Raw genomic sequence first — 23,411 nt, 5'->3', positions numbered from 1 at the left:
TCATGTGTGCCTTAGTACAAAGCCAAAATTAAACATTTGAATATTTTCCTGCACAAAGTATGTTATTCTGGACTGATGACACTTTCCCCAGGAGAAATGTTCAGCTCCCCTTGTTACCTTGTGAGTCGAAGAGGGCTGGAGATAACTGTCATTTTTATTTTCTGTAATAACTTTAAAATACCAGTTGGATCATTACACCTCCAGTTGTTGAAGTCTAGATGATACTCCAGATTCCTACTAGCAGCTGTAACAAACAAAGTCCAATTCAGTGTCTCCATTATCACAAGAGGACTTTTCATCAGGATCAGGAGTTGACAGAAGTTCGACCCTAGTATATGGCTTAAAGATACGTATCTGTGGCTGCTATTTTATGCTGTGGAACAGAGAAGAAAAAAATGACAGTAGGACTATCATTATTGCAGGAGTTGCTGTACTGTCCAGAGAACAATACCATTCCTAGCAAGCTTTCCTTCTAACCTACAAGTGAAGGGGTGCAGGTGGGCAGGAGAATAGTACTGGTATAGTGCAGCCTTAAATAAAAAGCACTTTGGAAGAGTATTACAGAAATAAGTTTTAAGTTGAAATTCTCTCTTGACTCCACTTCAGCAATGTTTTGGTAATCATTCTGCTACCTAAACACCTGAGCATTTGCTTTTCACCGTTTTGCCTTTTAGTATCAGCCAAGTTCTCAAGAACAAGTTCGAGGTGGAGGTTTGACTATGGACAGCAGGAGCTAACAGTATATCTCCTTTGGGAAAAAAAGTTTTCTAACCTTTTCAACAAAACTTCATTGGACTCAAAATTCTTACCAGGAGAACCTCTCAACTTTAGAATGAGTTACTCATTACTAGCCAGTAAGAGACAAAACAAGTACTGGTCTAGTAATTAAGTTAGTATAACTTGGCTATGATTCATTCCTTGTACAGAGCTCAGAGCAGGGATTTGAACGTGCCTCCTGGAGAAGCTGCTTTGGTCTTAAGCTGTTGGCTGTTCTTGGGAATGTACACATCTCAAAATACTCAGAAATATGTTATATCTAAATCTAAAAACTTTAAAAAGCTAATTGGGTGCTGACAAATCCATACCTAGGAGCTTGGTTAGCTCAAAGCCTAGATGTTTTTGAAGGCAACTTACGTTAGTGCCATGGTATTTAAAGAGTATAAGAAGAATGTAATTGTAGGATGTCCTAGCTTAATCCCATGACCACTAGTAACCAGAAGAATACATGTTCAGGGTCCTCTGCTGCCTTAATCACTGCAATTTGATAAAGTATATCTGTTGAGTCATGGATGCAGTTAATATTTTTGTTACTATGTCCCCAGTAATCCTCATATTGCTTGTCCTGAGTATGAGGATGAGTTACTCAATGTCAGTCCATTGGCTGTTTGTTTGTTTTTTCTTTTTCCATTGAGCAAACCTGTTCTCAGAAAGCTGATGTTTTTATTGGTGTTTTCATTAATCTTAGTAATTTAGTGGTTAGACGAATTGTAATTGCAGATCAGCTGGTAACTGATAATTCTTTTTCCTTTGACAGACCTGGGAAGATCCAGACCATACAGATGACATTACAGGATGTTGTGGGGATAATGATCCTATTGATGTTTGTGAAATAGGTTCAAAGGTTTGTCTTTATCAGGGTTAATTTAATTTATCAAGGTGAATTTAATAATTTGGTAACAACTTTTGGAAGAGAAGGGCAGATGGAAAACAAGAAAAGATGGTAATAGCCTCAGGCGATGACAAAAGTATGAATAGAGGATCTGAGGAGGGAATAAGTAAGGAAATGGTGGATTTTTAAAAAGGAGGAAAAAAAGCAGGATTTGGTAAAGTCTGTGTACTAGATAAAAGGGAAAATAAGAGAACACCACCCTGAAGTTCTGTGGCTGGACAGAGAGTTTTGGGTGAAGGAGGAAGGGGTTAAGATTTTTGGGGAAGGAAAAGCTTGCTTTCTTTTTCCCCTGTTAGCAGTACTGGAGCTAGGAATAGGTTTCTGAAAGATGAGGAAGTATGGCAGCGTCATGTACATAAAATTACAAGGTCAGACCCAGAAAGGAGGTAGATTTGAGTTTTCTCATGGGTGCAAAAGGAAGTATATCCCTCTTCTCTAGAGGAGAATACAGGAACCTGTTGCAGTGTTGTGGAGTTATGAGATACAGAGTGGGTGGATGAAAAAGAGGTGCAGCAAACACCATTAGCAGGTATAGGGGAAAGGTTTAGCCCACTGAAAGAAAATTCTACATATCTGGAGGCAGCAAAGAATGGAGCAGTCCTCCGTGGTATCAAAGATGGGGTTATGAAATGGATGAGTTTGGAAGAGGGATCTCTTGGGCTATTTTAGGTAAGGGGAAATTTAATTGGTGACCTCAATGAAGGTGGCTTTATTTGAGGAGGAGAACCTAAAGCTGAATTTCAAGGGATCCAGAAAAAATTGTAAAGGGAATATTAGCTGGTAGGGAGAAGGTTCCCAAGAAAATGCAAAAAAGAATTGTGCTGATATTTCTGGGGAAGGGATGTGTGTTTATATATGTATATCGGAGTCTAGAGGAAGGAACAGCGAGAGATAGATTAAGACCAAGAGTTGAGAAAGTAGAGAGTCAAGAGGCAGGAAGGAGTTAAAATGAGTATGAGATACTTTGACTTGCAGTTTGTGGTGAAGATCAAGAAGGTATGGGGGAAGTAGGGTAGAAGAGAAGGAAAAAATTTCTAGCTTGTTGTCTACTTAAATGCTGACTGGAGAATTGAAGATTGAAGAATAGCAATGGTAGGAGAAAGGCTAGTAATGTTAAATAGATGTTTACCGGGTTTACAGATCTATCTTGCAATTCTGTTAGCTGCTGGTCAAAAATGTAGTAAAACTATTTTGTCTGTAAAGTAAAAGAGAATTTCTGTGTATTGTTTTCCAGATTTTTGTGAGGTTATGTTCTGTTTCAGATTCGTTCTTCTGGTGAGATTGTTCAGGTGAAGGTCTTGGGTGTTTTAGCTCTTGTTGATGAAGGAGAGACAGATTGGAAGATAATTGCTATCAGCGTGGATGACCCAGAAGCTCAGAAAATCCATGGCAAGTATTTTTGTCTTTCTTAATGCAAGTTATGTGAGCACCTTGCACAGTAGAATGGTACCTGAGTTTAGGCCACCCAGGACAAGAAGAGGCAGACAGTGGAAAGGCAAGATTTTTCTTTCTTTTTGTTGTTTAAATCAGGTGCTTTCTTCAAGGAGGGCATATGTGCTTTCACACTAAGCTTTTGAAAAGGTTCACTTGGATATTCAAGAGGACCTGTCATGCAGAAAGTCTTTTGACTTCTGAAACACAACTGCCTTAGAAAGTGACCCCTTAAAATTACAGGCTTATCCCCTGCGTAATAATGGATATTGACCCACTCAGATTACGTAGCACACTGCTATTTTCCTTGTTGAAAGTGTTTGTTCCTTTTATATTTGCAGGCATTGTGTTGCATTCTGAAAAGGGCTGTACTTTTCCAATATTTTGTCACTTGTAACTGGGTTACTTCCAAGGTTTGTTGCCTAGTATGAACGATTAGGTTTCACCTTTTAGCTTGAAAATTTGCAAAGTAAACTGCTAATGCAGCTCACCCTAATATCAGCCTTGGTGATGACTAGTTGTGCAGGGGGCAATGTCCTGTCCAGACTTGTCCTCCTTGTGACCATGCTTCTGGTATCCAAATGGAATTCAAGTACTAAAATGTGTCTATGTGAATAGCACGTGAGGTGTAATTCTGCATGCAGACTGTTTGGTAAGAAGATGATGCAGATATGTTAGAACTGCAGGGAGTTAGGTTTTTACAGCACGGGTAAAGTGCAGCTTTTCTCTGGATAAATGGAGGTTCACTTCCTCAAATGCAATGTTACTGGGAATCATGAGAATTAAGTGAGGAGGTTTGTCTAAAAGTTAGTGATTGTTGTGAGACCAAAAACCATATATGCCATCAGATATGTAAGATCAGAGCCTGCTCTTTGTTGGTAGGGAGCACCAAGGCACCAAGTGGCCTTTCTGTGGGAATAGGGCTATCCAGTAGCTTTTTAAGGAATTATGTTTCTCAGCCATTGAGGCTTTTTCCTGGTTTCTGAATTTAAAGTAAGTATATCACTGGACTGGCCCTTCATTCTGAGTTTTCTTGCAGGTTGCTTTCACATGGAGAATACTTGGCTTATGGGGAAAGAAGGGGAGAAGAGGAGATGAGGAAAAGGAAACTCTTGAGTTGATGCTGATTAAAATCATTGGGCAGATGAATTACTGCATAGTGTTTATGACTCTTTAACTACTTTGACAGTTAGAGATTAAGAAGTTCAGCTTAAGGAAATAGTAAGTAATAGTTTACTGTTAATATTAGTATCAATTTAAACCTCTCTATAATGTGCAGTGACATGCGATATAAGTGTCAGTAGTTAAAAGACAAGTAATTAGCACTTTATTTCTATACACTGTTCTGTTTAACTCTTACCTTTTTTACTTAACAATTTCTGAGAGAGTTTAATCAGAAAAGTGGGTGAGAGAACTTAAAAGGAGTCCACTAAGTAGGGGCAAAGCTGGGACAGTTTATGCCACTGGGTTAAGTAGCTCTATTTGAAAGCCCTCTTGTATTTTGTTTTGTTTTTTCAGGTAATAACTGATTTGTGTCAGCTGTGTTACAGCTTTACTTTGTTTGGGGGGAGAGTAAAAGTTTTAGTCTTGTTTAAAAAAAAAAAAAAAGAGCAAACCATTGTCTGTAGTTGATTCCTGTGTGCATCCTTTCTTATCAGAGAATAGGTGCAAAACTTCAAGAAGGGAGCTGTCCTTCTGAGGTTCAGAGACATGTAGAAATATTTATCCAGTTCAATATGATTTCCCTTTGGGCTGGAGTTGCAGTCCAGGATTTACAAAAGGAAAGAAAAAGGAAAAAAAAAAAAACCCATCTGCTTTCATAAAACATGACTAGCTTGCAGTGTTTGACAGCAATCCTTCTTCAGTCTGAAAACAAACAAATCTGTTGGAGTAGGCAGTACAATATGTCCTTTTATACTTGTTTTTCCCCCTCCCCAAAGATGTTAATTATTTCAGCATAAAGGGATAGCAGCTACAGATAAAACTCGTATCTCCCTCAATAATTGACATGCTGCTGTGTTACGGTGGTGGCCTCCTAGGGAAGGATGAGGCTAAGTGTTGCCTTCTAAGTCTGTCCAGTCATTTTTGTATCATTTGCTAAACACTTTGAATTGGACTGACAATCATCACATTTGCTTTCAGCTCAGTATGTGCACAGCCCCCAGTGAACATTTGGAAAAGATAATTCAGAGACACCAGAGTGGTGATTACTTGCAAACCCCATCCTGAGCCCGCGCAGTGTGTTAACTCCTCTTGCTGCTTTAAGTACACCCCAGGTACTCTGTATATTCTCCTTCTGGGATTGTGATCATTCTCATAAGTGCTATTGATTTTTCTGAGACTTCACAGAACTTAAAACTGAGCAGTCCCAACTTCTGAGCAATTCTCATTGTTTATTCATAGCACTCCACTGTACTGTGTCCTGCAGGCATTTATTGATAAATACTGGTTTAAATTGGAAACCCTGCCTAGAACTCTCTCTTTCACACAGAGCAATGAGAAACTCTAGTTTATAGTGACAATATCCAGGAATGATAAGCAATGCTTAGCGCCTATTCAAGTGGGAACTGTGTCATCAGTGGGAATAGCAGGGGCTTAGTGTCTTTTTGGACTGACTTTGGAAGGTAATCTGTTTGAAATTATAGTACTTAATACTGGTGGGCATGGGGACAATCTCACTCCAAATACAAGCTGTATGTCAGATGCAGGTATCTGTATGAGAAAGTTTTTTAGACTAAAACTGGACATCTTCAGCTTTATCTATTTCAGTAAGATCTGTCTTTGTGGCTACCTGAAAACCACTGTGTTGTCTTTCTGCTCAGGCAGTTCCTAGGCAGGTAGTGGACCAGCAAAGCAACTTCAGACCAAGCAAGTCTGGGAAAGAGCCTAAAAGCTCCCTGCACACTGAAACACTAGATCTTGGTGGTGTAGTAGGCCTGGCTGCTTTTTTGTTGTTGTTGCTGCTTTTTGTTTATTTGGTTTTTTATAAAATACTAGCCAGGAGAAGCAGCAAATTCTTGGAGTGGAAAGGCTGCTTGTCTGCTTATCTCATAATTTGGATTGAATTTAATATATTGGAATTCACATACATATCTGATGTGCTTTACAAGGTTGGACTCAGAAAAGATGAGCGATATTTTCATGCTGTAATTTAGTCTAAATTTATATGGCATCTTCATGTTGGACAAGAGGTTTTGAAAATCACTGGCAGTTGAAGCAGGAAGTGTGTTTGAAGCAGCTTATGAAAAGTCTGACTCTCAAAAGGTCATCTTACCTTCCCTGAGCAAATTGGACAAATCATGTGTGCTGGATGGCGTTTTGGAGGTGATTTACCTGCCTGGAATCTTAGCAGCTGTTTTTTGCTATTGCTCACTAGAAAGATGCCTGGATATATTCAACAGCAGTTGGTGATGTCTACCGGCTTTGTTGTGCTACCATTTGCTGGCACTGGTGTAGTTAACTGTGCTATGTTGCCATGCTTCTTTTCCAACGTGCAACTCAAGATTGGCTTTTTGAGTTAAGTGATCAAGCCCTAAATGGCAAAAACAAAGCATATTGCATACTTTGTACCATATATTGTTATAGACCCTTGCATATGAGTGTATTTATATGCAGAGAAGCAGCAGAGGCCCTGAAAACCTTTGTTGTGGATTTGTGTAAGCATTCAATATAAAGAAATTAATTATCTGTATTGAGGCTCCCCTCCTACCCCCTCATACCATGCTGCAGAAAATACACCAAATGCCTTTATATGGAATGTAGCTGCTGCTTCCTGTAAATGTTTATAAGATGTTATTAAAAACATATGTCCTCTCTTCCCACAGACCTTGTTTAGAAAGCTTGCTGCAAGCATGTTGTTTTAGCTTTGCTTGCAAGAAGCAGCATCTGTTGTACTAAAAATGGTAGTTCTGTACAAATGCTTTTGTTGCTCTCTTTTGTAAAGCCAGATAGAATTGAGATCTGCGTTTGCATTGGCTCACTCCCTTGACAGAGAGCTAGCAGCAGTTGTTTGTGCCAACCTCTAGAGATTTTCCTTATTGAGACTAAACTGCAACCTTTAATGTGATTAGCCATGTCTTTTTAACACTTGGTGCTTAACTTTGGTGCCCAGAAAAATGGGACGTATGGTTGCATGTAGGCAGTACAAAGAAATTACCACCTAGAGCCCAGTGGGTACGTGCTGATAGTGTACCTGCAGGAGCCTGACCTTTCTGCTCTTGTCACTCTGAGCAGGGCTTGCTTGCAGAGATGAAACCACATTAGGCCAAGTACATGCTTGCTACTCCTGTACTTGCTCAGCCGCTTTTGACATCAGCGTGAGTATGTAGCTCTAAGGGAAGGTAAGCAGTCAGGGTCAGAAAAAAGTGTCTGACGGGGTCTGCTGTGGAAAAAACATCTAAGGTTTTTGTTTTTTTTTTTAATCATAATATGCAGCTAGCTTCTATAGATATTAGTGCAGTAAATCACTGTACTGCTTATTGTGATCTTTTCTTTTACCTTTCTTTGCTTACTCTTCTGTTTTCTGGGTATATTTTTCTCCTTCTTCCCCTGATATCCTGAAGATGCTGTTTGGATTTCAAAGCAGAGGACAAGCTGTCTTTTAAGCTTTTCTACGGCGCCTTTTAGTGAACTGAAGAGGTAGCTGTTGAGTGATGCAAGAGCTGCTGTTTTCCTTATATTTTGTGCTATGTGCTGGCTCCACAGCAACAGGATTTTTTTTTTTTGTTGCACTGTTGCACTTTTTCCTGCTGCTTGCCACCAACTCCCATTATAATACAGATGGTTTGGTTGGGTTTTTTTCTTGAACCATTTAAGCTTCATTTGGTGCCCAGTAGCTGCCCTTCATAATAAAGAATAGTGAAGTGAAGCATGGGGATGAAGGAGAATAACTTGCAAGGAACCAAGGAAATAAAAGCAACCACTGTCCCCCTTCTTAAGTTCTCAAAAACAGAATATACAGCAGCCAGCACTTTAGGGGCCATATAATGCTGTAGCCTGATCCTGTGTAGTCATTTTACCTAGGCAAGGTATTTTCCAGTAGAGAGAGTGTGAAATTCAGAGAGATGATTCTATCCATGAAGGTGGTCATCCCTGTCTTAAGGAGGTAATGAAAGCCTGCCCCAAAGCCTATTCTAATATTTGAGTCCTTTAAAGAGATATAAACTAAGCCTATAAATAAGGAACAACAGATGGGGAAGGGCCCAAGTGTCAGTTAGTAGACAGTAAAGCACTTTTGATGAACAGTTTTTATGGGAGTAGGAGGCAAATAACCAAGTAGGAGGAATGGAGAAGCAGAGTTAGGAGAGAAGTTTGCTGGAACAGGAACCAGAAAAAAGGACCAGCAGTCTGAGAAAGCATGCTTGAATTTAAGTAGTGTCTGGAGATGGAGATCTGGAGTTCATCCACTGCTGGGAGCCAGGGAAATTGCTGCAGCAGCCTGGTTTGTTTTACAGACTTGAGGAGGTACTGTCTCTTCAACAAGTACTAGAAATTGTGAGTTCAAACCTCACAAGAGGCGGAGATGACAAGGGATCAAGATGGGAGTAGGAATGCTCCCTTGCTTGGAGAGAACAGGCTGATACACTGGAGTCCTGAAATGGATTTGAATTGGCGCTGCAGTTTTATTAGTGCCCACGTGAAGCATCCTGCCTCCAACCAAGACCCCACCCTTTTCTAAATCATTCCTTCTTGGTTGGTCTCACCCACCCACCCCAGTGAAGGGCTTCTTGTACTCTTAAACATGTATTCCAGCTAGAAGAGCTGCCTCTAGCACAGCCTTATGTGCCCTTGCTTTTTTCTGGGATTCTGCCAATGAAACTCCCTAATCTTCTGCAGGCAGATGGCCAGCAGCCAAGTTCAAAATGTGTTTTACTCGAGTCCATAAACACGTAGCCCTATTAAGTGCATGCAGAAGCAAAAATTTACATAGGGTTCTTCAAAGTTTTATGTTTTATTCTTTGGGTAGTGTGTGATCCAGTGGAATTTGGGAGTGGCATCTATAAGATGCCTATGAACACTCAGCATATCTTCTCATATAGGTTTGGTCTCACAGTTCAATCCACATGTCCTCTCTCTTGGTGGTCTACAGAGAATTGAGTGGTCTGTAGCACAAGACTTTTTCCCTTCTCTTACTGTTCTCTTTAGAAATACTTGAATGTCTTTGTTCAGGTTCACAGACTAGATTTTAAAAAGACATTTAGGCACTTAAAGATGGAAAGCACATGACTAGTTATCAATTCTGTGGACTAAGCAACTCTGAAAATCTGTTTTATAGGACTGGATAGAGAGAATAGTATCCATCAGGAATCACTGCCAACCAGGAGATGTCAGTGAGTGAGGCATATCTATGGGAGAAGAGAATGAAGTAGCCAAGCAGTATGGAGAGAGAGCAAGAGGGAATCAGGAAGGGAGAAATGAGCAAGTGACTTGCAAAACACTAGAGACGGAGAATAACACCATGGAAGGTGGCCTGGGCAGAGTGAGGTTATGAAATAGCTGGAAGACTGCATGCAAAGCACAGCAATAAAAAGTCAGCTCCCATTTCAACCAGAAGTGACTGTAGGAGGGAAATAGTTGGAAAGAGAAGGATTACACCAGCTACAAAAGGTACTTGACTTCCAGAAAGGACAAAATCCTTTATTGTATGAAAATCAATTAAAATTGTATTGAAGGCTTTTCCATATATACATATTGCCAGAGAGTTATTTTGCCAAGGGGTTGATAGGACCACCTCATTGCAAGTGACAGGAGTGATGGTAGTCTCACAGGACAACCTGGTAAAATTTGATATGCACAGCAGAAGTAAACGTTTAAGATCATGAACTGCATCTTTGCTATAGCAGTATAGCCCTCGAGCAGAATTACTGTGTGACTGTTTAATCTCTCTGTACCCACTGTGGCAATGTTCATGTCTGCCTCCCAAGGGTGTCCTGCAAATGGCATGTGTTCCTCTTTGTGTCCTGTTCCATCTTTGCACGGTGGGATTATAGAGGTAAAGGTAGAATTGGCTTATCACTGTGAGTATGCAGATATCACGGGGTTATCAGTAGAGTTAGTGTTTAGTGCTCCTGGCATGTATCTGTCTTCTATCTAATGGGCTGAATTTGGAAGTAATGTGAGCAAAGGCATGCCTTTAATATAACTTTGAGAAGTCGAGCCCATATTTTGTTTTGAGGTGCTGGTTTAAAAATCCATGTGTTGAAATTGTTTTTACTAGCTATTCTTTCATTATCAAAAAATGCCTGTAGTCCCTGCAGTTGCTGGGGAAAAAAAATACTGAATAATCTAAGTATTGCAAGAGGTACCTACTGAGATGAAAGCCTATAAATGTGGAATTTTCTTCCTCTCCTGTCACAAGTATGGCCCTTTTATTCATTGTCCCTTTGGGTCTTAATTAACGAAGGGCAGGAGGCAACTCGTTTACCTGTTTAGTGTGGTTGTGAAATCATAAGGTATGAACTATGGGCAACTAATGTAATAAAGTGAAGTTCCCTGATGGCTTTGAAAGTGCTCAGTGAAATCAAATTGCTTGCAGATCCTTTATGAGACTTTAAAAAACGAATGTTACAAAAACTGTGCGTAAAAATGACCCGTCCTTTTTTTTTTTTTTTTTTTTCTTTTTAACCTACAGGTATTGATGATGTCAAGAAGCATAAACCGGGTTACCTTGAGGCTACGGTTGACTGGTTCCGATTATATAAAGTCCCTGATGGTAAACCGGAAAATCAGTTTGCTTTTAATGGAGAATTTAAAGACAAGGTGAAGATAATCCAAAATTAAAGATGCATCGTTCTGTCATGTGGCCTTTTTAATACATCCTAGAATTTTTGGAATTGTAAAGGAGGAGGTTTAACAAAAAGAATTTTTATACTGAGGTATCTTTAAATACAATTTATTAGGCTAGGAATAAATAATGTTTGCTGTCTTCCATTTTATTCAGGAAAAATGCATAGGTTAGTAAAGGAAGTCTGCAAAAAAACATTCAGTCCTAATCCTGATGAAACTTACACATCTGTGTGTTTGTATGGTTTTTTTCACGGCATTTTCATTCTCCCTGTCAGAGGAATGAACAGATTGTCTTTTCAGGTATTTTTTCAGTCCTGATTGATAAATTTTCCTGACTTTTTTTTTAAGGCTATGCAGTTTAAGACAGACAATGGGTTGCAGATTTTTTCATATTTGGTATTTGCTCAAGGTATACTTTTTCTTGGTAATTCTATGTAAAATCATTTGAACTGTTTTTGGCTTGAAGGCTGAAAAAATATTTTTCCCTTTTTTAGAAAAAATGACGTTTTAAACTATCTACAGTAAAAATGGCCAGTGTTTGAAAGGAGGGTGGACCTGGGAATAGACCTCGCTGAAGAAAATACCTGGATTTTTCCAGAGGAAATTGGGTGTGATTTAAGTAAAAGTGTTTTGCAAATTGTGTATTGCACACTCTCTGTAGACTATTTTTGGCAAAGAATCACAGGTTCCTAATGAATGATGTCCATGTGTCAGCTAGTTCAACCTTGCAGTGTGCTATCAAAGTTATAAAATGCCTTCTAACCAGCACAGGCAACTTTACATGTTTTATCTGGTTAAAGAGATGCCCTGACTCCCCTCTGCACTAAAACTTGTCTTTTAAATCAATCAAATGTAGAGTTGTAAGGCTTGATAACCTGATCTCTCCCCTGTTCTCCCAGGAATTGCTCTTAGAGATTTTCCTGCTCTGTAAAGCAGAGTGTTGCTCTGTAGCGACAGTTTAACAGTATATCCCTGTCAGGCCATTGGAGTTCAGGCTTGAGGCACTAAATGCCCCAAGATAGCTGGTTTGGAGCACTTGAATAATTCTCAAGCATTTGTAGAGTCCCAGGATGTGGCGAGGCAGCTGTGGCTGTGCTCCAGCAGCTCTGGTGAAGTTCACAATGTTCCAGTGGCATTTTGCCAAGTCACTCCTTGTTAGGAAATGTGAATGTTCTGTTGGCAGCTTTTTGCGAGCCAGTCTAGATATCATCATCTGGACACTGAGGGCTTATTTGACTTGATTTTTTTGAAGCTTTTTCATCTCCACCCTGCCCCCAATATTACTTTTGTTTTAAACAAACAACAACTATTAAGCAGCTGACATGTTACGTTGTTGCAAGTGCTTAAGTATATGATTGGGCAATTAATGAAGTAAATGCAAATTTTGCCACTAGAGGGGAAACCTTAACTCTGACCCTGATGTGCACGTGTAACAGAGGAGTCATAGCTCACACACTTTGTCCCATTTAGGACCTGGTACAGTTTTCTACAGCTGTAGGTGTCTGCTTAGCATCTAGTGCTGATTTAATTTTTTTCATGCAGCCTTAGTGTTTTCTGGCTGTGGACTGAGGGAGAGTGTATTTGACAGATAGTGAAGTTTGTTTCTTTTCATAAAAAGGGTGTTATATTTTCCAGAAATTTAATGAGGCCTCAAAGGACGCCCCTTAAAATAACACATGAAACAGTATGCTTTAATAAACTAGTTCTGTGGCTTTTTTTCTGCTTAATAACATTTTAATTCATAAAACTTTTCCTTGATGTAAACTAGGATTTTGCTGTTGAAATTATTAAATCCACTCATGAATACTGGAAAGCTTTGCTTCATAAAAAAGCCGATGGAGGTACTATTAAGTGGTAAGTATCCAGTCACGTCTTTTCCTCTTTGTATTGTGCTAGTACTGGCGGTATTCAACATGTGGCAGCTGCGCATGAACTGCTTAAATTTTTTACTTTGAGATGACAGGAATACTCATTGTTTTGATTGATAATTAATTGATAATAGACTATGATTGACTAATTGCACCTTGTGTGACGATGATTTACTGGTAGGTGGTTCCAAAAATATATTGATTATATAAAAGTGACATAGATTACTTCAACTTTTGAGAAATGGCCCCAGAGTGTTTGTTCAGGATCATTTTGGGAGAATCTCGGTATCCCATGCAAATTGTCTTGTCACTGTTTATTCCGTCCTTCAGTATTGCATTGCTGTGTTGCAAAATTCTTTTGCAGCTTAGCATTCCATATTTTTTAGTTGTTCTGTAGAATGAGAGAACCAAATTATTGTTCTTTACTAGCCTTTGGCCTGATCTAAATGAAAATGGACTTTATTAAGCTCTCTGGACTGGTTTGCGTTGGCAGTTCTGGCACCAGAGGCCCTGAAGAGCAGGCAGCTACCTTTGCCTGGCGCTTTCCAAGGGCTGTAGATTGCCAGTAGCTAAACCAGAGGGCAAAGGCTTTGGGGGAAGCTGTGCTCAGATAGTCACTCTTGTCTTCTACTTTATTGGGAAAATGTGACTTTCTTTCTTGGAGCTGATTGAACACCTTAGCAGTTGGACAGGTTGGTAGTTCTACTTTAGCATGGCAAGAATACTGTAGGATAATATTCAAATTTTGGTCTTGATCATTTCAGAGGCACTTTGAGCTTCATGTTGATGAAATTAAAAATAATAGCAGTTTTGCTTTGAGGAATCGAACTTCTTGCCGTTTACTATGTAGGACCTTAAAAACTCATGACCAAACTCACTTTTGTTGTGAAAGGATATATATCCATAGGGAAACATTTCTGCAAAGTATTTGGTCCCAGGGTTCGTCTGCTCTCTGGAAGCAGTACAGGTATCTGCTGCTTTAGGTGGGAGGAATTTTGACCTGTTTTTTCCTTCTTCTTGTTAGATACTGTGGGCAGGTTATTGCAAACCAAGGGTGACCTGCCACAGAATCTGGCCATCCTTCAAGGCACAAGAGACGGGGATATTCACACCATCTGTGCTAGCCATCTAGGTGGTGTTCAACTCCTTCAGGAAGTGCCAGTTTATCTCTGCTGACTTTTTGGGGGGATTTAGTTTCTTAACTGTGGTCCTCTGAACTGTTCCCAAGTTAGCTGCCAGAAGCACTGAGTGTGAGCACTGCTTGCATTAATGTAGAACATATAGCCTAAAAACCCCCTCAAACCCAAAGAAACAAAGAACACCCCTCCACACCCCTGTTCCCTTCCAGCATTACTGGTTACTTTGTGTTTTTTGACTTCCTCATTTCTTGCAGGTACACATTTCTGAGCTCTATGTGTGAAGGTCGTTTTTTCCGTAGGTACTTAATTGTGTGTGTCTTTTTTCCACTGATTCATAAAACATGTTTTTAATTTTATTTTTCAGCACAAATGTTCTGGTGAGTAGCAGCCCATTTTGTTGCAGTGAGGAGGATGCCCGATTGATTGTGCAGTCGGTAAGGATAATACTTACTTTTTTCCACACCCCTTTTTTTTAAATGATTAATAGGAAAAGAAGATTCAGAGCTCCAAAACTGAAATAGAGTAGCTAAACTGAAATGGACCTTAAGCAAAAATTTAAGGCATAAAGTAAAAGGAAGAGCACAAAGGTTGTGGGGGAAATGTAAGCATTATAATGTAAACCTTTCATTGCAGTGGTCCAATTGTGCTTTCTGGCAGGTTCATTACTGTTCTGGTGGGGGTTTTTTGTTTTGGTTTTTTTCTCTCTCTGCAGTGCTGTTTCTTCTGATCCTGAATAGCAAGATGGACTGCTATTTGTATCTAGCCTGCTGTCTTCTCTGTCTCCCCTGTTGCCATGAGTTACCACCCAGTGTTAGAACTCATTGACTAGCTGACTGTAGTCCCTAATCACTAAAGGGATCCTTTGTTTGTCTACTTGCATAATTAAATGCATTGCTGTAAGAGAGGGGGATGCTTTTTTGAATGTTTCTTAAAGAATGCTTGTCATATTCTGAAAATTAACATAAAATTAAAACATACAGGTTTCCTGTTCAGGCAAGAAAAATGTCCTGCAGGTCTGATGCTTTTGTGTGCAAATGCTAGTGGAGGAGAACTTCTTCCATTTTAAAATATGCTAGTTTGGATGCCAGAAATTAAGCAAAGTTATCAGAAATTACATGGAGAAAAGTACCTCCAAGTATTACTTTTTTTTTTTAACATATGCTGTGATTGAGCCTGTGCTCACGACCACATGACCATGGCAGGTATTTTGCACATGTGCACATGGCATGGGCAGCCAGTGTTTTGCCCCAATAGTGACAGTAATTATGCAAGTTCAGGTGTCAAAGGAGATGCCATCCGCTGTCTGTGCAGTTAACATTCCAACAGCATTTCTAGTAAGAATCTGTTGTCCTGGGTGGTGTTTTGCCACAAGCAAGTAAGACTGTCAGTTGCAAAGAAAAGTTGGTTTAAGTCATAAAGAAGTGTCAAACCTAACTGGTTTTCCTATTCAGGTCTCTTGCTTTCAGCACTTCTTTAAAAGAACCTTTATGGTTGCACTTGTGAATGTTGATTAATGGAACTGTAAGTTTTTTAAACGAAAAAAAACTCATTTTGGAATTCAGATATGTTTTTAGACATGTCAGTCACAGCTATAAGCAAATATTTATGTCCTCTATACTTTCAAATTTACAATAACTTTTAGTGAGTGTTTAAATGCAACTAAAATTTCAAGTTTAAATGTATTTGGATGGTGACAAACCTGCAAAGGAATATTTCCTTTTGTGTTCTGTGCTGTTTGTACTTTGAAGCATGTAGGGTAAATAATTATCTGTTTAAATCAGCAGTATCCATTATTTTGTCTCTTAATAACGAATCAAAATTTTTCCTGTTTTTTGGGGGGCAGGTTAGTAAAACCAGTTCATAAAATAGGTACCTTGTATCAAACTTTAGTGTGTTTTTTTTTTATTATGAGTGCTTGCCTTTTTATCAAATATTATCATTTCCTGGCTTTTTTGTGCCTCACGTTATTTTCTTTAAGTGATACTGTTTTTGTGAAGTTGTCATCACATACTCCTTTCCATCATCCTGTTTCAGTTAGTCTAAGTATTTTAATTGTGTCTTTGTAGGGTACTGTCTCCTCGTACTTTTCATACAGGGAAAAGATGCATGCAATTTCCAATCTACGATAACTAAAAAAAAGTAAAATGCTCTTGAAATATGAATGGTGGACAGTCAAACTCTAAATATAAGCAGGGAGGTTGACTTGCACATTTTAAGCAGGTATATTTTGTCTAGTACGCTACACTGCCCACTTTGGTTGTCAGGCATTCATCTCTTTCAAACTGAAGTGAAAGTACGTGAGTGTTTGCTGCAGAATTTTAATGGCTGTGGTAATTTTAAATGCAAGCTGCCTGTGCCTGTCTGGGGGGTTTTTTGGTGGTTTTTGTTTTTTTTAAACTAAAAGCAGATACATTTTCTTCTAATTTATGTCCATCTATTAACTTCTGGATAAAAACAGAAGAATGAAAGCTGAGGTAGACATTTTGTATGCAAATAAAGTGAGAAACATATTTCAGCTACTGCAAAATTTCTGAGCTACTTGTGCAGTGAGAGCTGGTTCCGTACAATTCTGTTTCCTGGGTCAGACTCCAATAACGGAATTTCTGAGTGCGTGGTAATTGCCTTAAATCAGGTATATTGAGTTCTCAAAAAACCCAAACACCACCCACCCCACCCCACCCCCAAACCAAAAAGCAACACTCAGTAGTGTTATGAACCAATTTTTATGGTGAGCACGAGAACTATAACTAAGAACCAAATGGAAAACAAACAAATCCTTACAAAATGCTTACCAAAGTGTGCACTAATCAGAATTTCATATAGATTTTGATTGGGTAGTTCCCAAGATAGTCCTTTTGATTTCAGTAGGATTTATTGTGCTATTATTTGACCTTTCATTGTTTTACAGATGTGGGACTAGAATGGCTTGTGTGTTGGGGAATTTCCACTCCACTGAGTTAGTTTCTAGACGGTGGGCATATGTACTGTCAGCTGTTGTGGTGGCAAACTAGGAATGATTCTACAGCTGGTGAAGTTGCCATGTCCAGTCAATCCCAAAGAGACAGAAGATAATCTGTGCATATGGGAACGCATGCTGAATGTTTGAACCAGCCCAAATTACACCAGCCCCCTGCAACTACAAACCCAACTGAGTTTTAACACTAGGTGGTGAAAATTTCTAGTGTTTTCTAGCCTCTGAAAATTGTTTCATCTCTTTCTCAGCTCCAGTGTTAGTATATGTTGAAAACTAAACCCAGGAGGAATAGAGCTTTGTAGCTGAATGTGTTAGTGCTAAGATGTAGTGTTTATTTCAGGCTTTTAAGTGTTGCCATCTGTAAAACTGACCAGGACAGCCAAACCTTTGTTTAACATTAATCCTGAGAACTGCTTGCTCACTTGCTCTGTGAAGAAGCTGCTGAGGACTTTGCAAGTTGGAAAATCTCCAAGACAGTCTATATATAGTTAGTAGAGCAGTGTTTCTCAGACTTATCACATAATTCTTCCCTTATAATACTGGAAAGTGAACTAGGAAAGCTTTGCTAGATGAGGTCTCTTTTGATAAAATGCAGAACAATGTCTTACAGGGGAAAATATTTGGCTTTTCCTGATAATTTAAAAAATCTCCAACAAAATTTGAATCTGTATACTTACTAATGTGTTTCAAATAATTCAGATCTAATCAGGAAAGTCTGTTAACTGCCTTTCTCCCTACATGTTTTCTGTGAGGACATTTCCATTTGGGACTTAGTAGAAACAGAATTTTCTGTTCAGTGGCCAGTTGTGAAACAAAAGATTGGTGGGGTTTTTGCTCTGGGTTTTTTTGGGGGGGGGTTGTTTGCTTGTTTTGGGGTTGGGGGTGCTTTTTTTTGGTGTGGTTTTTTTTTTAATTATTTTATTTATTTGTTTGGTTTTTTTGAATGATGTTCCAAATGAAAGGGTTGTGTAGTGAAGAGATTCCTGGTTCAGTGGGATGAGTTTTTGATCTGTTCCTGGTGGGAAGGTGCTGAGTCCTTATCTCAGACTTCCTGAGAAATTGTCCCAGAAGTGGCAGGCACCTGCTTATACATGGTGGCCACTGGTTCTCCCTGCCTTATGAGATAAAGCTTTGGTTTTACTAGAAAGAGAGGGGATGGTCTGGTGTTAAGGCCTGGAAGATGCTTTCCATAGAGCACAAGAGCTCTTGATCACCATGTGTAAGAAATCAGGAAAGGATAGCAAGAGACTGGCGTGGATGAGTCAAGACCTGCTGGTCAAAATAAAGGGCAAGAAGGAAATGCACAGAAACTGGAAGCAGGGACAGGTATCCTGGGAAGAGTATAGGGATGTTGCCTGCTTATATAGGGATGGGGTCAGGAAGGCCAAGGTGTGGCTGGAGCTGAACTTGGCAAGAGACCCAAAGAATAATAATAAGGGCTTCTATAGGTATGTTGGCCAGAAAAGGAAGGTCAAAGAAAGTGTACCCCCCCAATGAACACGACTGGCAAACTGGTGTCAACGGCCAAGGAGAACGCTGAGGTACTCAACAACTTTTTTAACTCAGTCTTCACTGGCAACCTTTCTTTCCACACCTCTTGAGTGGATGGACCTCAAGGCAGGGACTGGGGGAGCAAAGTCCCTCTCACTGTAAGAGAAGATCAGGTTCATGACCACCTGAGGAACCTGAACGTACATAAGTCTATGGGACCTGATGAGATGCATCCCAGAGTCCTGAGGGAATTGGCTGATGTAGTTGCCAAGCCAGTCTCCATGATATTTGATAAGTCATGGCAGTCAGGTGAAGTCCCCGGTGACTGGAAAAAGGGAAACATTGCACCCATTTTTAAAAAGGGTCAAAAGTAGGACCCTGGGAACTACTGACCTGTCAGCCTTGCCTCTGTGCCTGGGAAGATCATGGAACAGATCCTGCTAGAAGCTATGCTAAGTCACATGGAGGACAGGGAGGTGATTTGAGACAGACAGCATGGCTTCATCAAGGGCAAGTCTTGGCTGACCAACCTAGTAGCCTTCTCTGATGGAGTGACTATATCAGTGGACAAGGGAAGAGCTACAGATGTCATCTATCTGGGCTTCTGTAAGGCCTTTGACATGGTCCCCCACAACATCTTTCTCTCTAAATTGGAGAGATAGGGATTTGATGGATGGACTGTTTGGTGGATGAGGAATTGGTTGGATGCTCACATCCAGAGAGTAGTGGTCAACAGCTCAATGTCCAGATGGAGATCAGTGATGAGTGGTATCCCTCACGGGTCCGTACTGGGACCAGTGCTGTTAAATATCTTCATCAATGACATAGTGGGATCAAGCGCACCCTCAGCAGATTTGCAGATGACACCAAGCTGAGTGGTGCGGTTGACAGCCCTGAGGGACGGGATGCCATCCAGAGGGACCTGGACAAGCTTGAGAAGTGGGCCCATGTGAACCTCATGAGGTTCAACAAGGCCAAGTGCAAGGTCCTGCACCTGGGTTGGGGCAACCCCCAGTATCAATACAGGCTGGGGGATGAAGGATTGAGAGCAGCCCTGCAGGGAAGGACTTGGGGTGATTGGTGGATGAAAAACTGGACATGAGCTGGCAATGTGCACTCACAGCCCAGAAAGCAAATCGTATCCTGGGCTGCATCAAAAGAAGCGTGGCCAGCAGGTCGAGGGATGTGATTCTGCCCCTCTACTCCACTCTCATGAGACCCCACCTGGATCACTGTGTCCAGCTCTGGAGTCCTCAGTACAGGAGAGAGACATGGACCTCTCCCATGAAGACAGGCTGAGAGAGTTGGGGTCGTTCAGCCTGGAGGAGAGAAGGCTCTGGGGAGACCTTATTGCAGCCTTTCAGTACTTAGAAGGGGCTTATAAGAAAGATGGGGACAAACTTTTTAGTAGGGCCTGTAGCGATAGGACAGGGGGTAATGGTCTTAAACTGAAAGAGGGTAGATTCATACCAGATAAAAGGAAGAAATTTTTTACAATGCAGGTGGTGAAACACTAGAAGAGGTTGCCCAGAGAGGTTGTAGATGCCCCATCCCTGGAAACATTCAAGGTCAGGTTGGATGGGGCTTTGAGCAACCTGATCTAGTTGAAGATGTCCCTACTCACTGCAGGGGAGTTGGACTAGATGACCTTTAAAGGTCCCTTCCAACCCAAACCATGCTATGATTCTAAGACCTGGATTGCGTTTGTCATACTGACACATCCTTTCAGACCAGTCACATAACCCCCCTGTGCACATAATTATCCTGGGTAAAGTGGGAAAAAGAATACTGTTTTTCCCTTTCCTCCTCACAGGCTTTGACCTGCTCTTTAGTGGATCGAGCACTGTGCCTGCTTGGAGGCAGGCAAGCAGGCTCGCAAGGGAATTTCACACCAGTGCAGCTCAGTCGGAGTGCTGCACTGTGCTAAGCCCAGCTGTGTGGCTTCTGGGTCAGTTTGCCTGCCTGCAGGATACTGCAAAGTTTTCATTAATGCCTTCACGTGCCATCAAGTAGTGTCAGGAAGTTCCACCTGTTGGTGTGGAAGACATGGGTGGTCACTGAGCAGCTTTGTTGTCCTGAAGCTTCAAACAGCTGTAAACCCTGCCTTTGAGGTGGTTTCTTTTTTGCATGGTTCACCTAAGTGATTACTCCTGGGGTTATCTGCTTGGGTAGGCGTAGTTGGGGTGGGCTTGTGTCATGGCAAAGGCCAACATCCACATGTTTTTTGCAGTTGATTTGTGTGTGCGAGTGAGCGTGGCAGGATTCCTTGTGCTGAGATGCTCTCTGCTTCTTTTCCATCCGTTATGTCAGTTGGCAAACTTGTCTGTTTGTGAGGAGCTGACGGAAGGGCAGTGGAGGATTGTTGCTATGCAAGTAACTAGCATCCTCATCGTGAGGCAGCTTGCTTCCAGCTGGCGTTAAAACTGGCTTTAATTTTGTCCTTTGAGTAACAGGACAAGACACGCTGTGTAATACTGCGATTGAATAGTGGTGTATCCAGCCTTGAAATGGACCTGGACTTCCAGACCTACATTTTAAAATGATTTTTCACTTTCTGCAGAACTGAATCCTGCTCTGTCAAAATGTGGTTATAAAAGAGTTTAATTACACATCTATTTAAAAATGTTTGCATATATGTAATGTAAATTGTGTGTGTATATCTATTCACATGTGTACCTTTATACTGAAACATGTATAGTAATGTAATTGGGAAGGCATTTTTACTCTTTAGTATGTAAACAGCAAATCCTGTTGTCCTCAAAGACAATACAGTAGGAAAATCCCCTTTACATTAGGTAAGATGTTAATCTATCACTCATTATTAGTGTGTTTGTTTTGTCATTTATGAGCAACCAAGAAATTTGTACAGTAGTTACAGGGGGGAAAAAAAAAGGGAAAGCGTAAGGTAGAGCATTGTCCTGTGGGGGCAACAGAAAGTTCTGTTTTTATTAATATCTCTTGACTTCAGCAGTAAAATAGCTTTGAGTTTGGGTGCTACCTGTGAAACTTTAACTAAACACTGATATGTTGGGTTGTTTTTCGGGTTTGTTTTTTTTTTTTTAGGCACCAGTGCCTGTGAATGGAGGTTCTGTTTCCCCAGAAGGTACGTTTTTTCCCAAATGCCATGCGGTTTCTTTAATTGTTTGCTTTAAAAATTGACATAAAAACTGTCGTGTTGAAAAAAGATGTTTTTGTGCACATAAGAATGATAATAGTTGTATTCTGTCAGATTGTAATGCCTGTTCCCTGTTAAATAGAACATAGGCAGAAATTCATGGGTGGTTTGTGGGAGCAGATTACTTTTGATCATGAGTGAAAGTGTAGTCCACATAAAAAGATGAGAAGACTAAATTTTTCTGTCACTGATCGTGGAAGGCAAATGCATGACATTTATCCTTTTTAAAGGAGAAAGGTTGCTTTACCTTAGTTTTTGTCATTCCTCACAGTAGCTACCTAATCAAATAAATAGCCCCTTTTCCTAAAAGTGACATAACCATACTTAATTTTCAAGTGTAAGTTCTAAAGACAAAATTCTCTCTTTCACTGTTATGACTGTTTTTCATGTTAACAGAACATGTGTTTTTTGTCAAGAAATAAGAATGCATCCTACATTTTCATTTTTGTTAACTACTTTTTTAAAAAAAAGAGATTTTTCTACTGGCAGGAAATATAGAGAAGACGTGCTTTTTGAGATGGAGGGAGTTACAGAAACACTAAGAGAAACTTAGTCATGAGTCGAATTCCAGATTGTTTGCAAAGTAACATCTGTGTAGTCCATGTCATGGGAAAGCAAGTTGCATTCCATTTGCCCTTATATGGCATGCCAATAAATTGCATTTATTTACTGAAGTATTACATCTCAGACCTCTGACAGACAACTGAACATAATCTGCATGATCTTTGATGTTTTCCAGGGATGGTCACGTCAATGTTTTAACATGTTTGGCTGAAACAATCCTGCAACTGTTAAAGTGAACAGATATTATTTTGAGTCCATGCTTTACATAGGCTGGCGATAGAGCTCACCCAGAAGTATTGTTATGGGAGGGGAGGTAGCTGAAAGGGCAGAATGTTGCTTTTTCAAGTGTTTGGGTCTGGCTAGTTGTATAGAACTAATGTCATTCTTGATGTGTATTTTTTTTGTTTTAGTTGATTCCTGGCACTTTTTCCCCAAGTGATCGTCAAAATGTTCTGAAGCCGCATCATCAAATCTTAAAGTTACCCCTTTTTTGAAGACAGACAAAAGCACTAATTGTTGGGTTCCTGTTGAAACAACTTTTTAACTTGTGTAAACCTTCTCTCATGTAAATAAACACTGACATTATAAAATGAATGTTTCCTTTCTATGTCTGTCTTTGTGCAGGGTGGAGCAGAGGGAAGAAGAGGACTTGCTTGCTTGTTTGTTTCTGAATCTCAGAACTCCAGAATTGCTCTTATCCACTCATGAAGTGTAGTATCAAATGAGATGGGAGATAAGGTGTCTTCAGCCTTGTTCTCCAGATTTTGGAATAATCCAGCCATCAGGTCCATAGAAGACTGTGTTAATTTGTATCTTAGGGCTTGTCTGGCCACCTTGACTGTAATCTGTTTCAAGTAGACAATAATCTTTATGTGATAAGCTTAGCAGTTTACCATGTTCTTTAATATGTGACTGTGTGCTGTTTCCTGAGTTGTATTCACTTTTGTGCCCAGTTGTCTTTGCACGCTTCGTGGAGTTATGAGCAGAGCCTGCTTGCTTTAAAAAAACCAAATACAACTTCACTCTAAAGAGTAATTCAACTAGGAAGGGCTAATGCCATAACAATTGAAGTAAGGATGCACGTGTGCTCTGTACTTCATCCTGTTCTGATAACTTGTGTGTTTCATCGCACAGGAAGGACTTTCCTTACGGAAAGCTTCCATTTTTAGAATTGTGTATGCCTGAAGGCTTTTGATAGTTCCTCATTCAGTGAGACAAGATTAATAAAATGTATAGAACTGAGCTTTGTGCTTTCATGGTAAAAACATCTGCCATTTTTTCTACTGCAGCATTATATCTGGCCTGTCTGTACCCA

At 40.1% G+C, this 23,411-nt stretch overlaps 1 protein-coding gene across 2 annotated transcripts in view; it reads left to right on the top strand.

Annotated features, from left to right (window-relative positions):
- PPA2 (inorganic pyrophosphatase 2) overlaps positions 1–22,510 on the top strand; it is a 38,611-nt gene extending 16,101 nt beyond the window's left edge. Inside the window, exons 6-12 of one of the 2 annotated variants that reach the window (XM_050895544.1) lie at positions 1,535–1,621; positions 2,932–3,058; positions 10,731–10,858; positions 12,654–12,739; positions 14,257–14,326; positions 21,421–21,464; positions 22,507–22,510. In XM_050895544.1, the coding sequence (XP_050751501.1) occupies positions 1,535–1,621; positions 2,932–3,058; positions 10,731–10,858; positions 12,654–12,739; positions 14,257–14,326; positions 21,421–21,464; positions 22,507–22,510 (546 nt within the window). The other variant, XM_050895545.1, reaches the window with a different exon arrangement.
- The last annotated feature ends 901 nt before the right edge of the window (positions 22,511–23,411 follow it).

This window comes from Gymnogyps californianus, chromosome 4, assembly GCF_018139145.2.
Source record: "Gymnogyps californianus isolate 813 chromosome 4, ASM1813914v2, whole genome shotgun sequence".
NCBI classification, from domain to species: domain Eukaryota; kingdom Metazoa; phylum Chordata; class Aves; order Accipitriformes; family Cathartidae; genus Gymnogyps; species Gymnogyps californianus.
The sequence above is the reverse complement of the archived record's forward strand: the minus strand, read 5'-3'. Positions and strand labels throughout refer to the sequence as shown.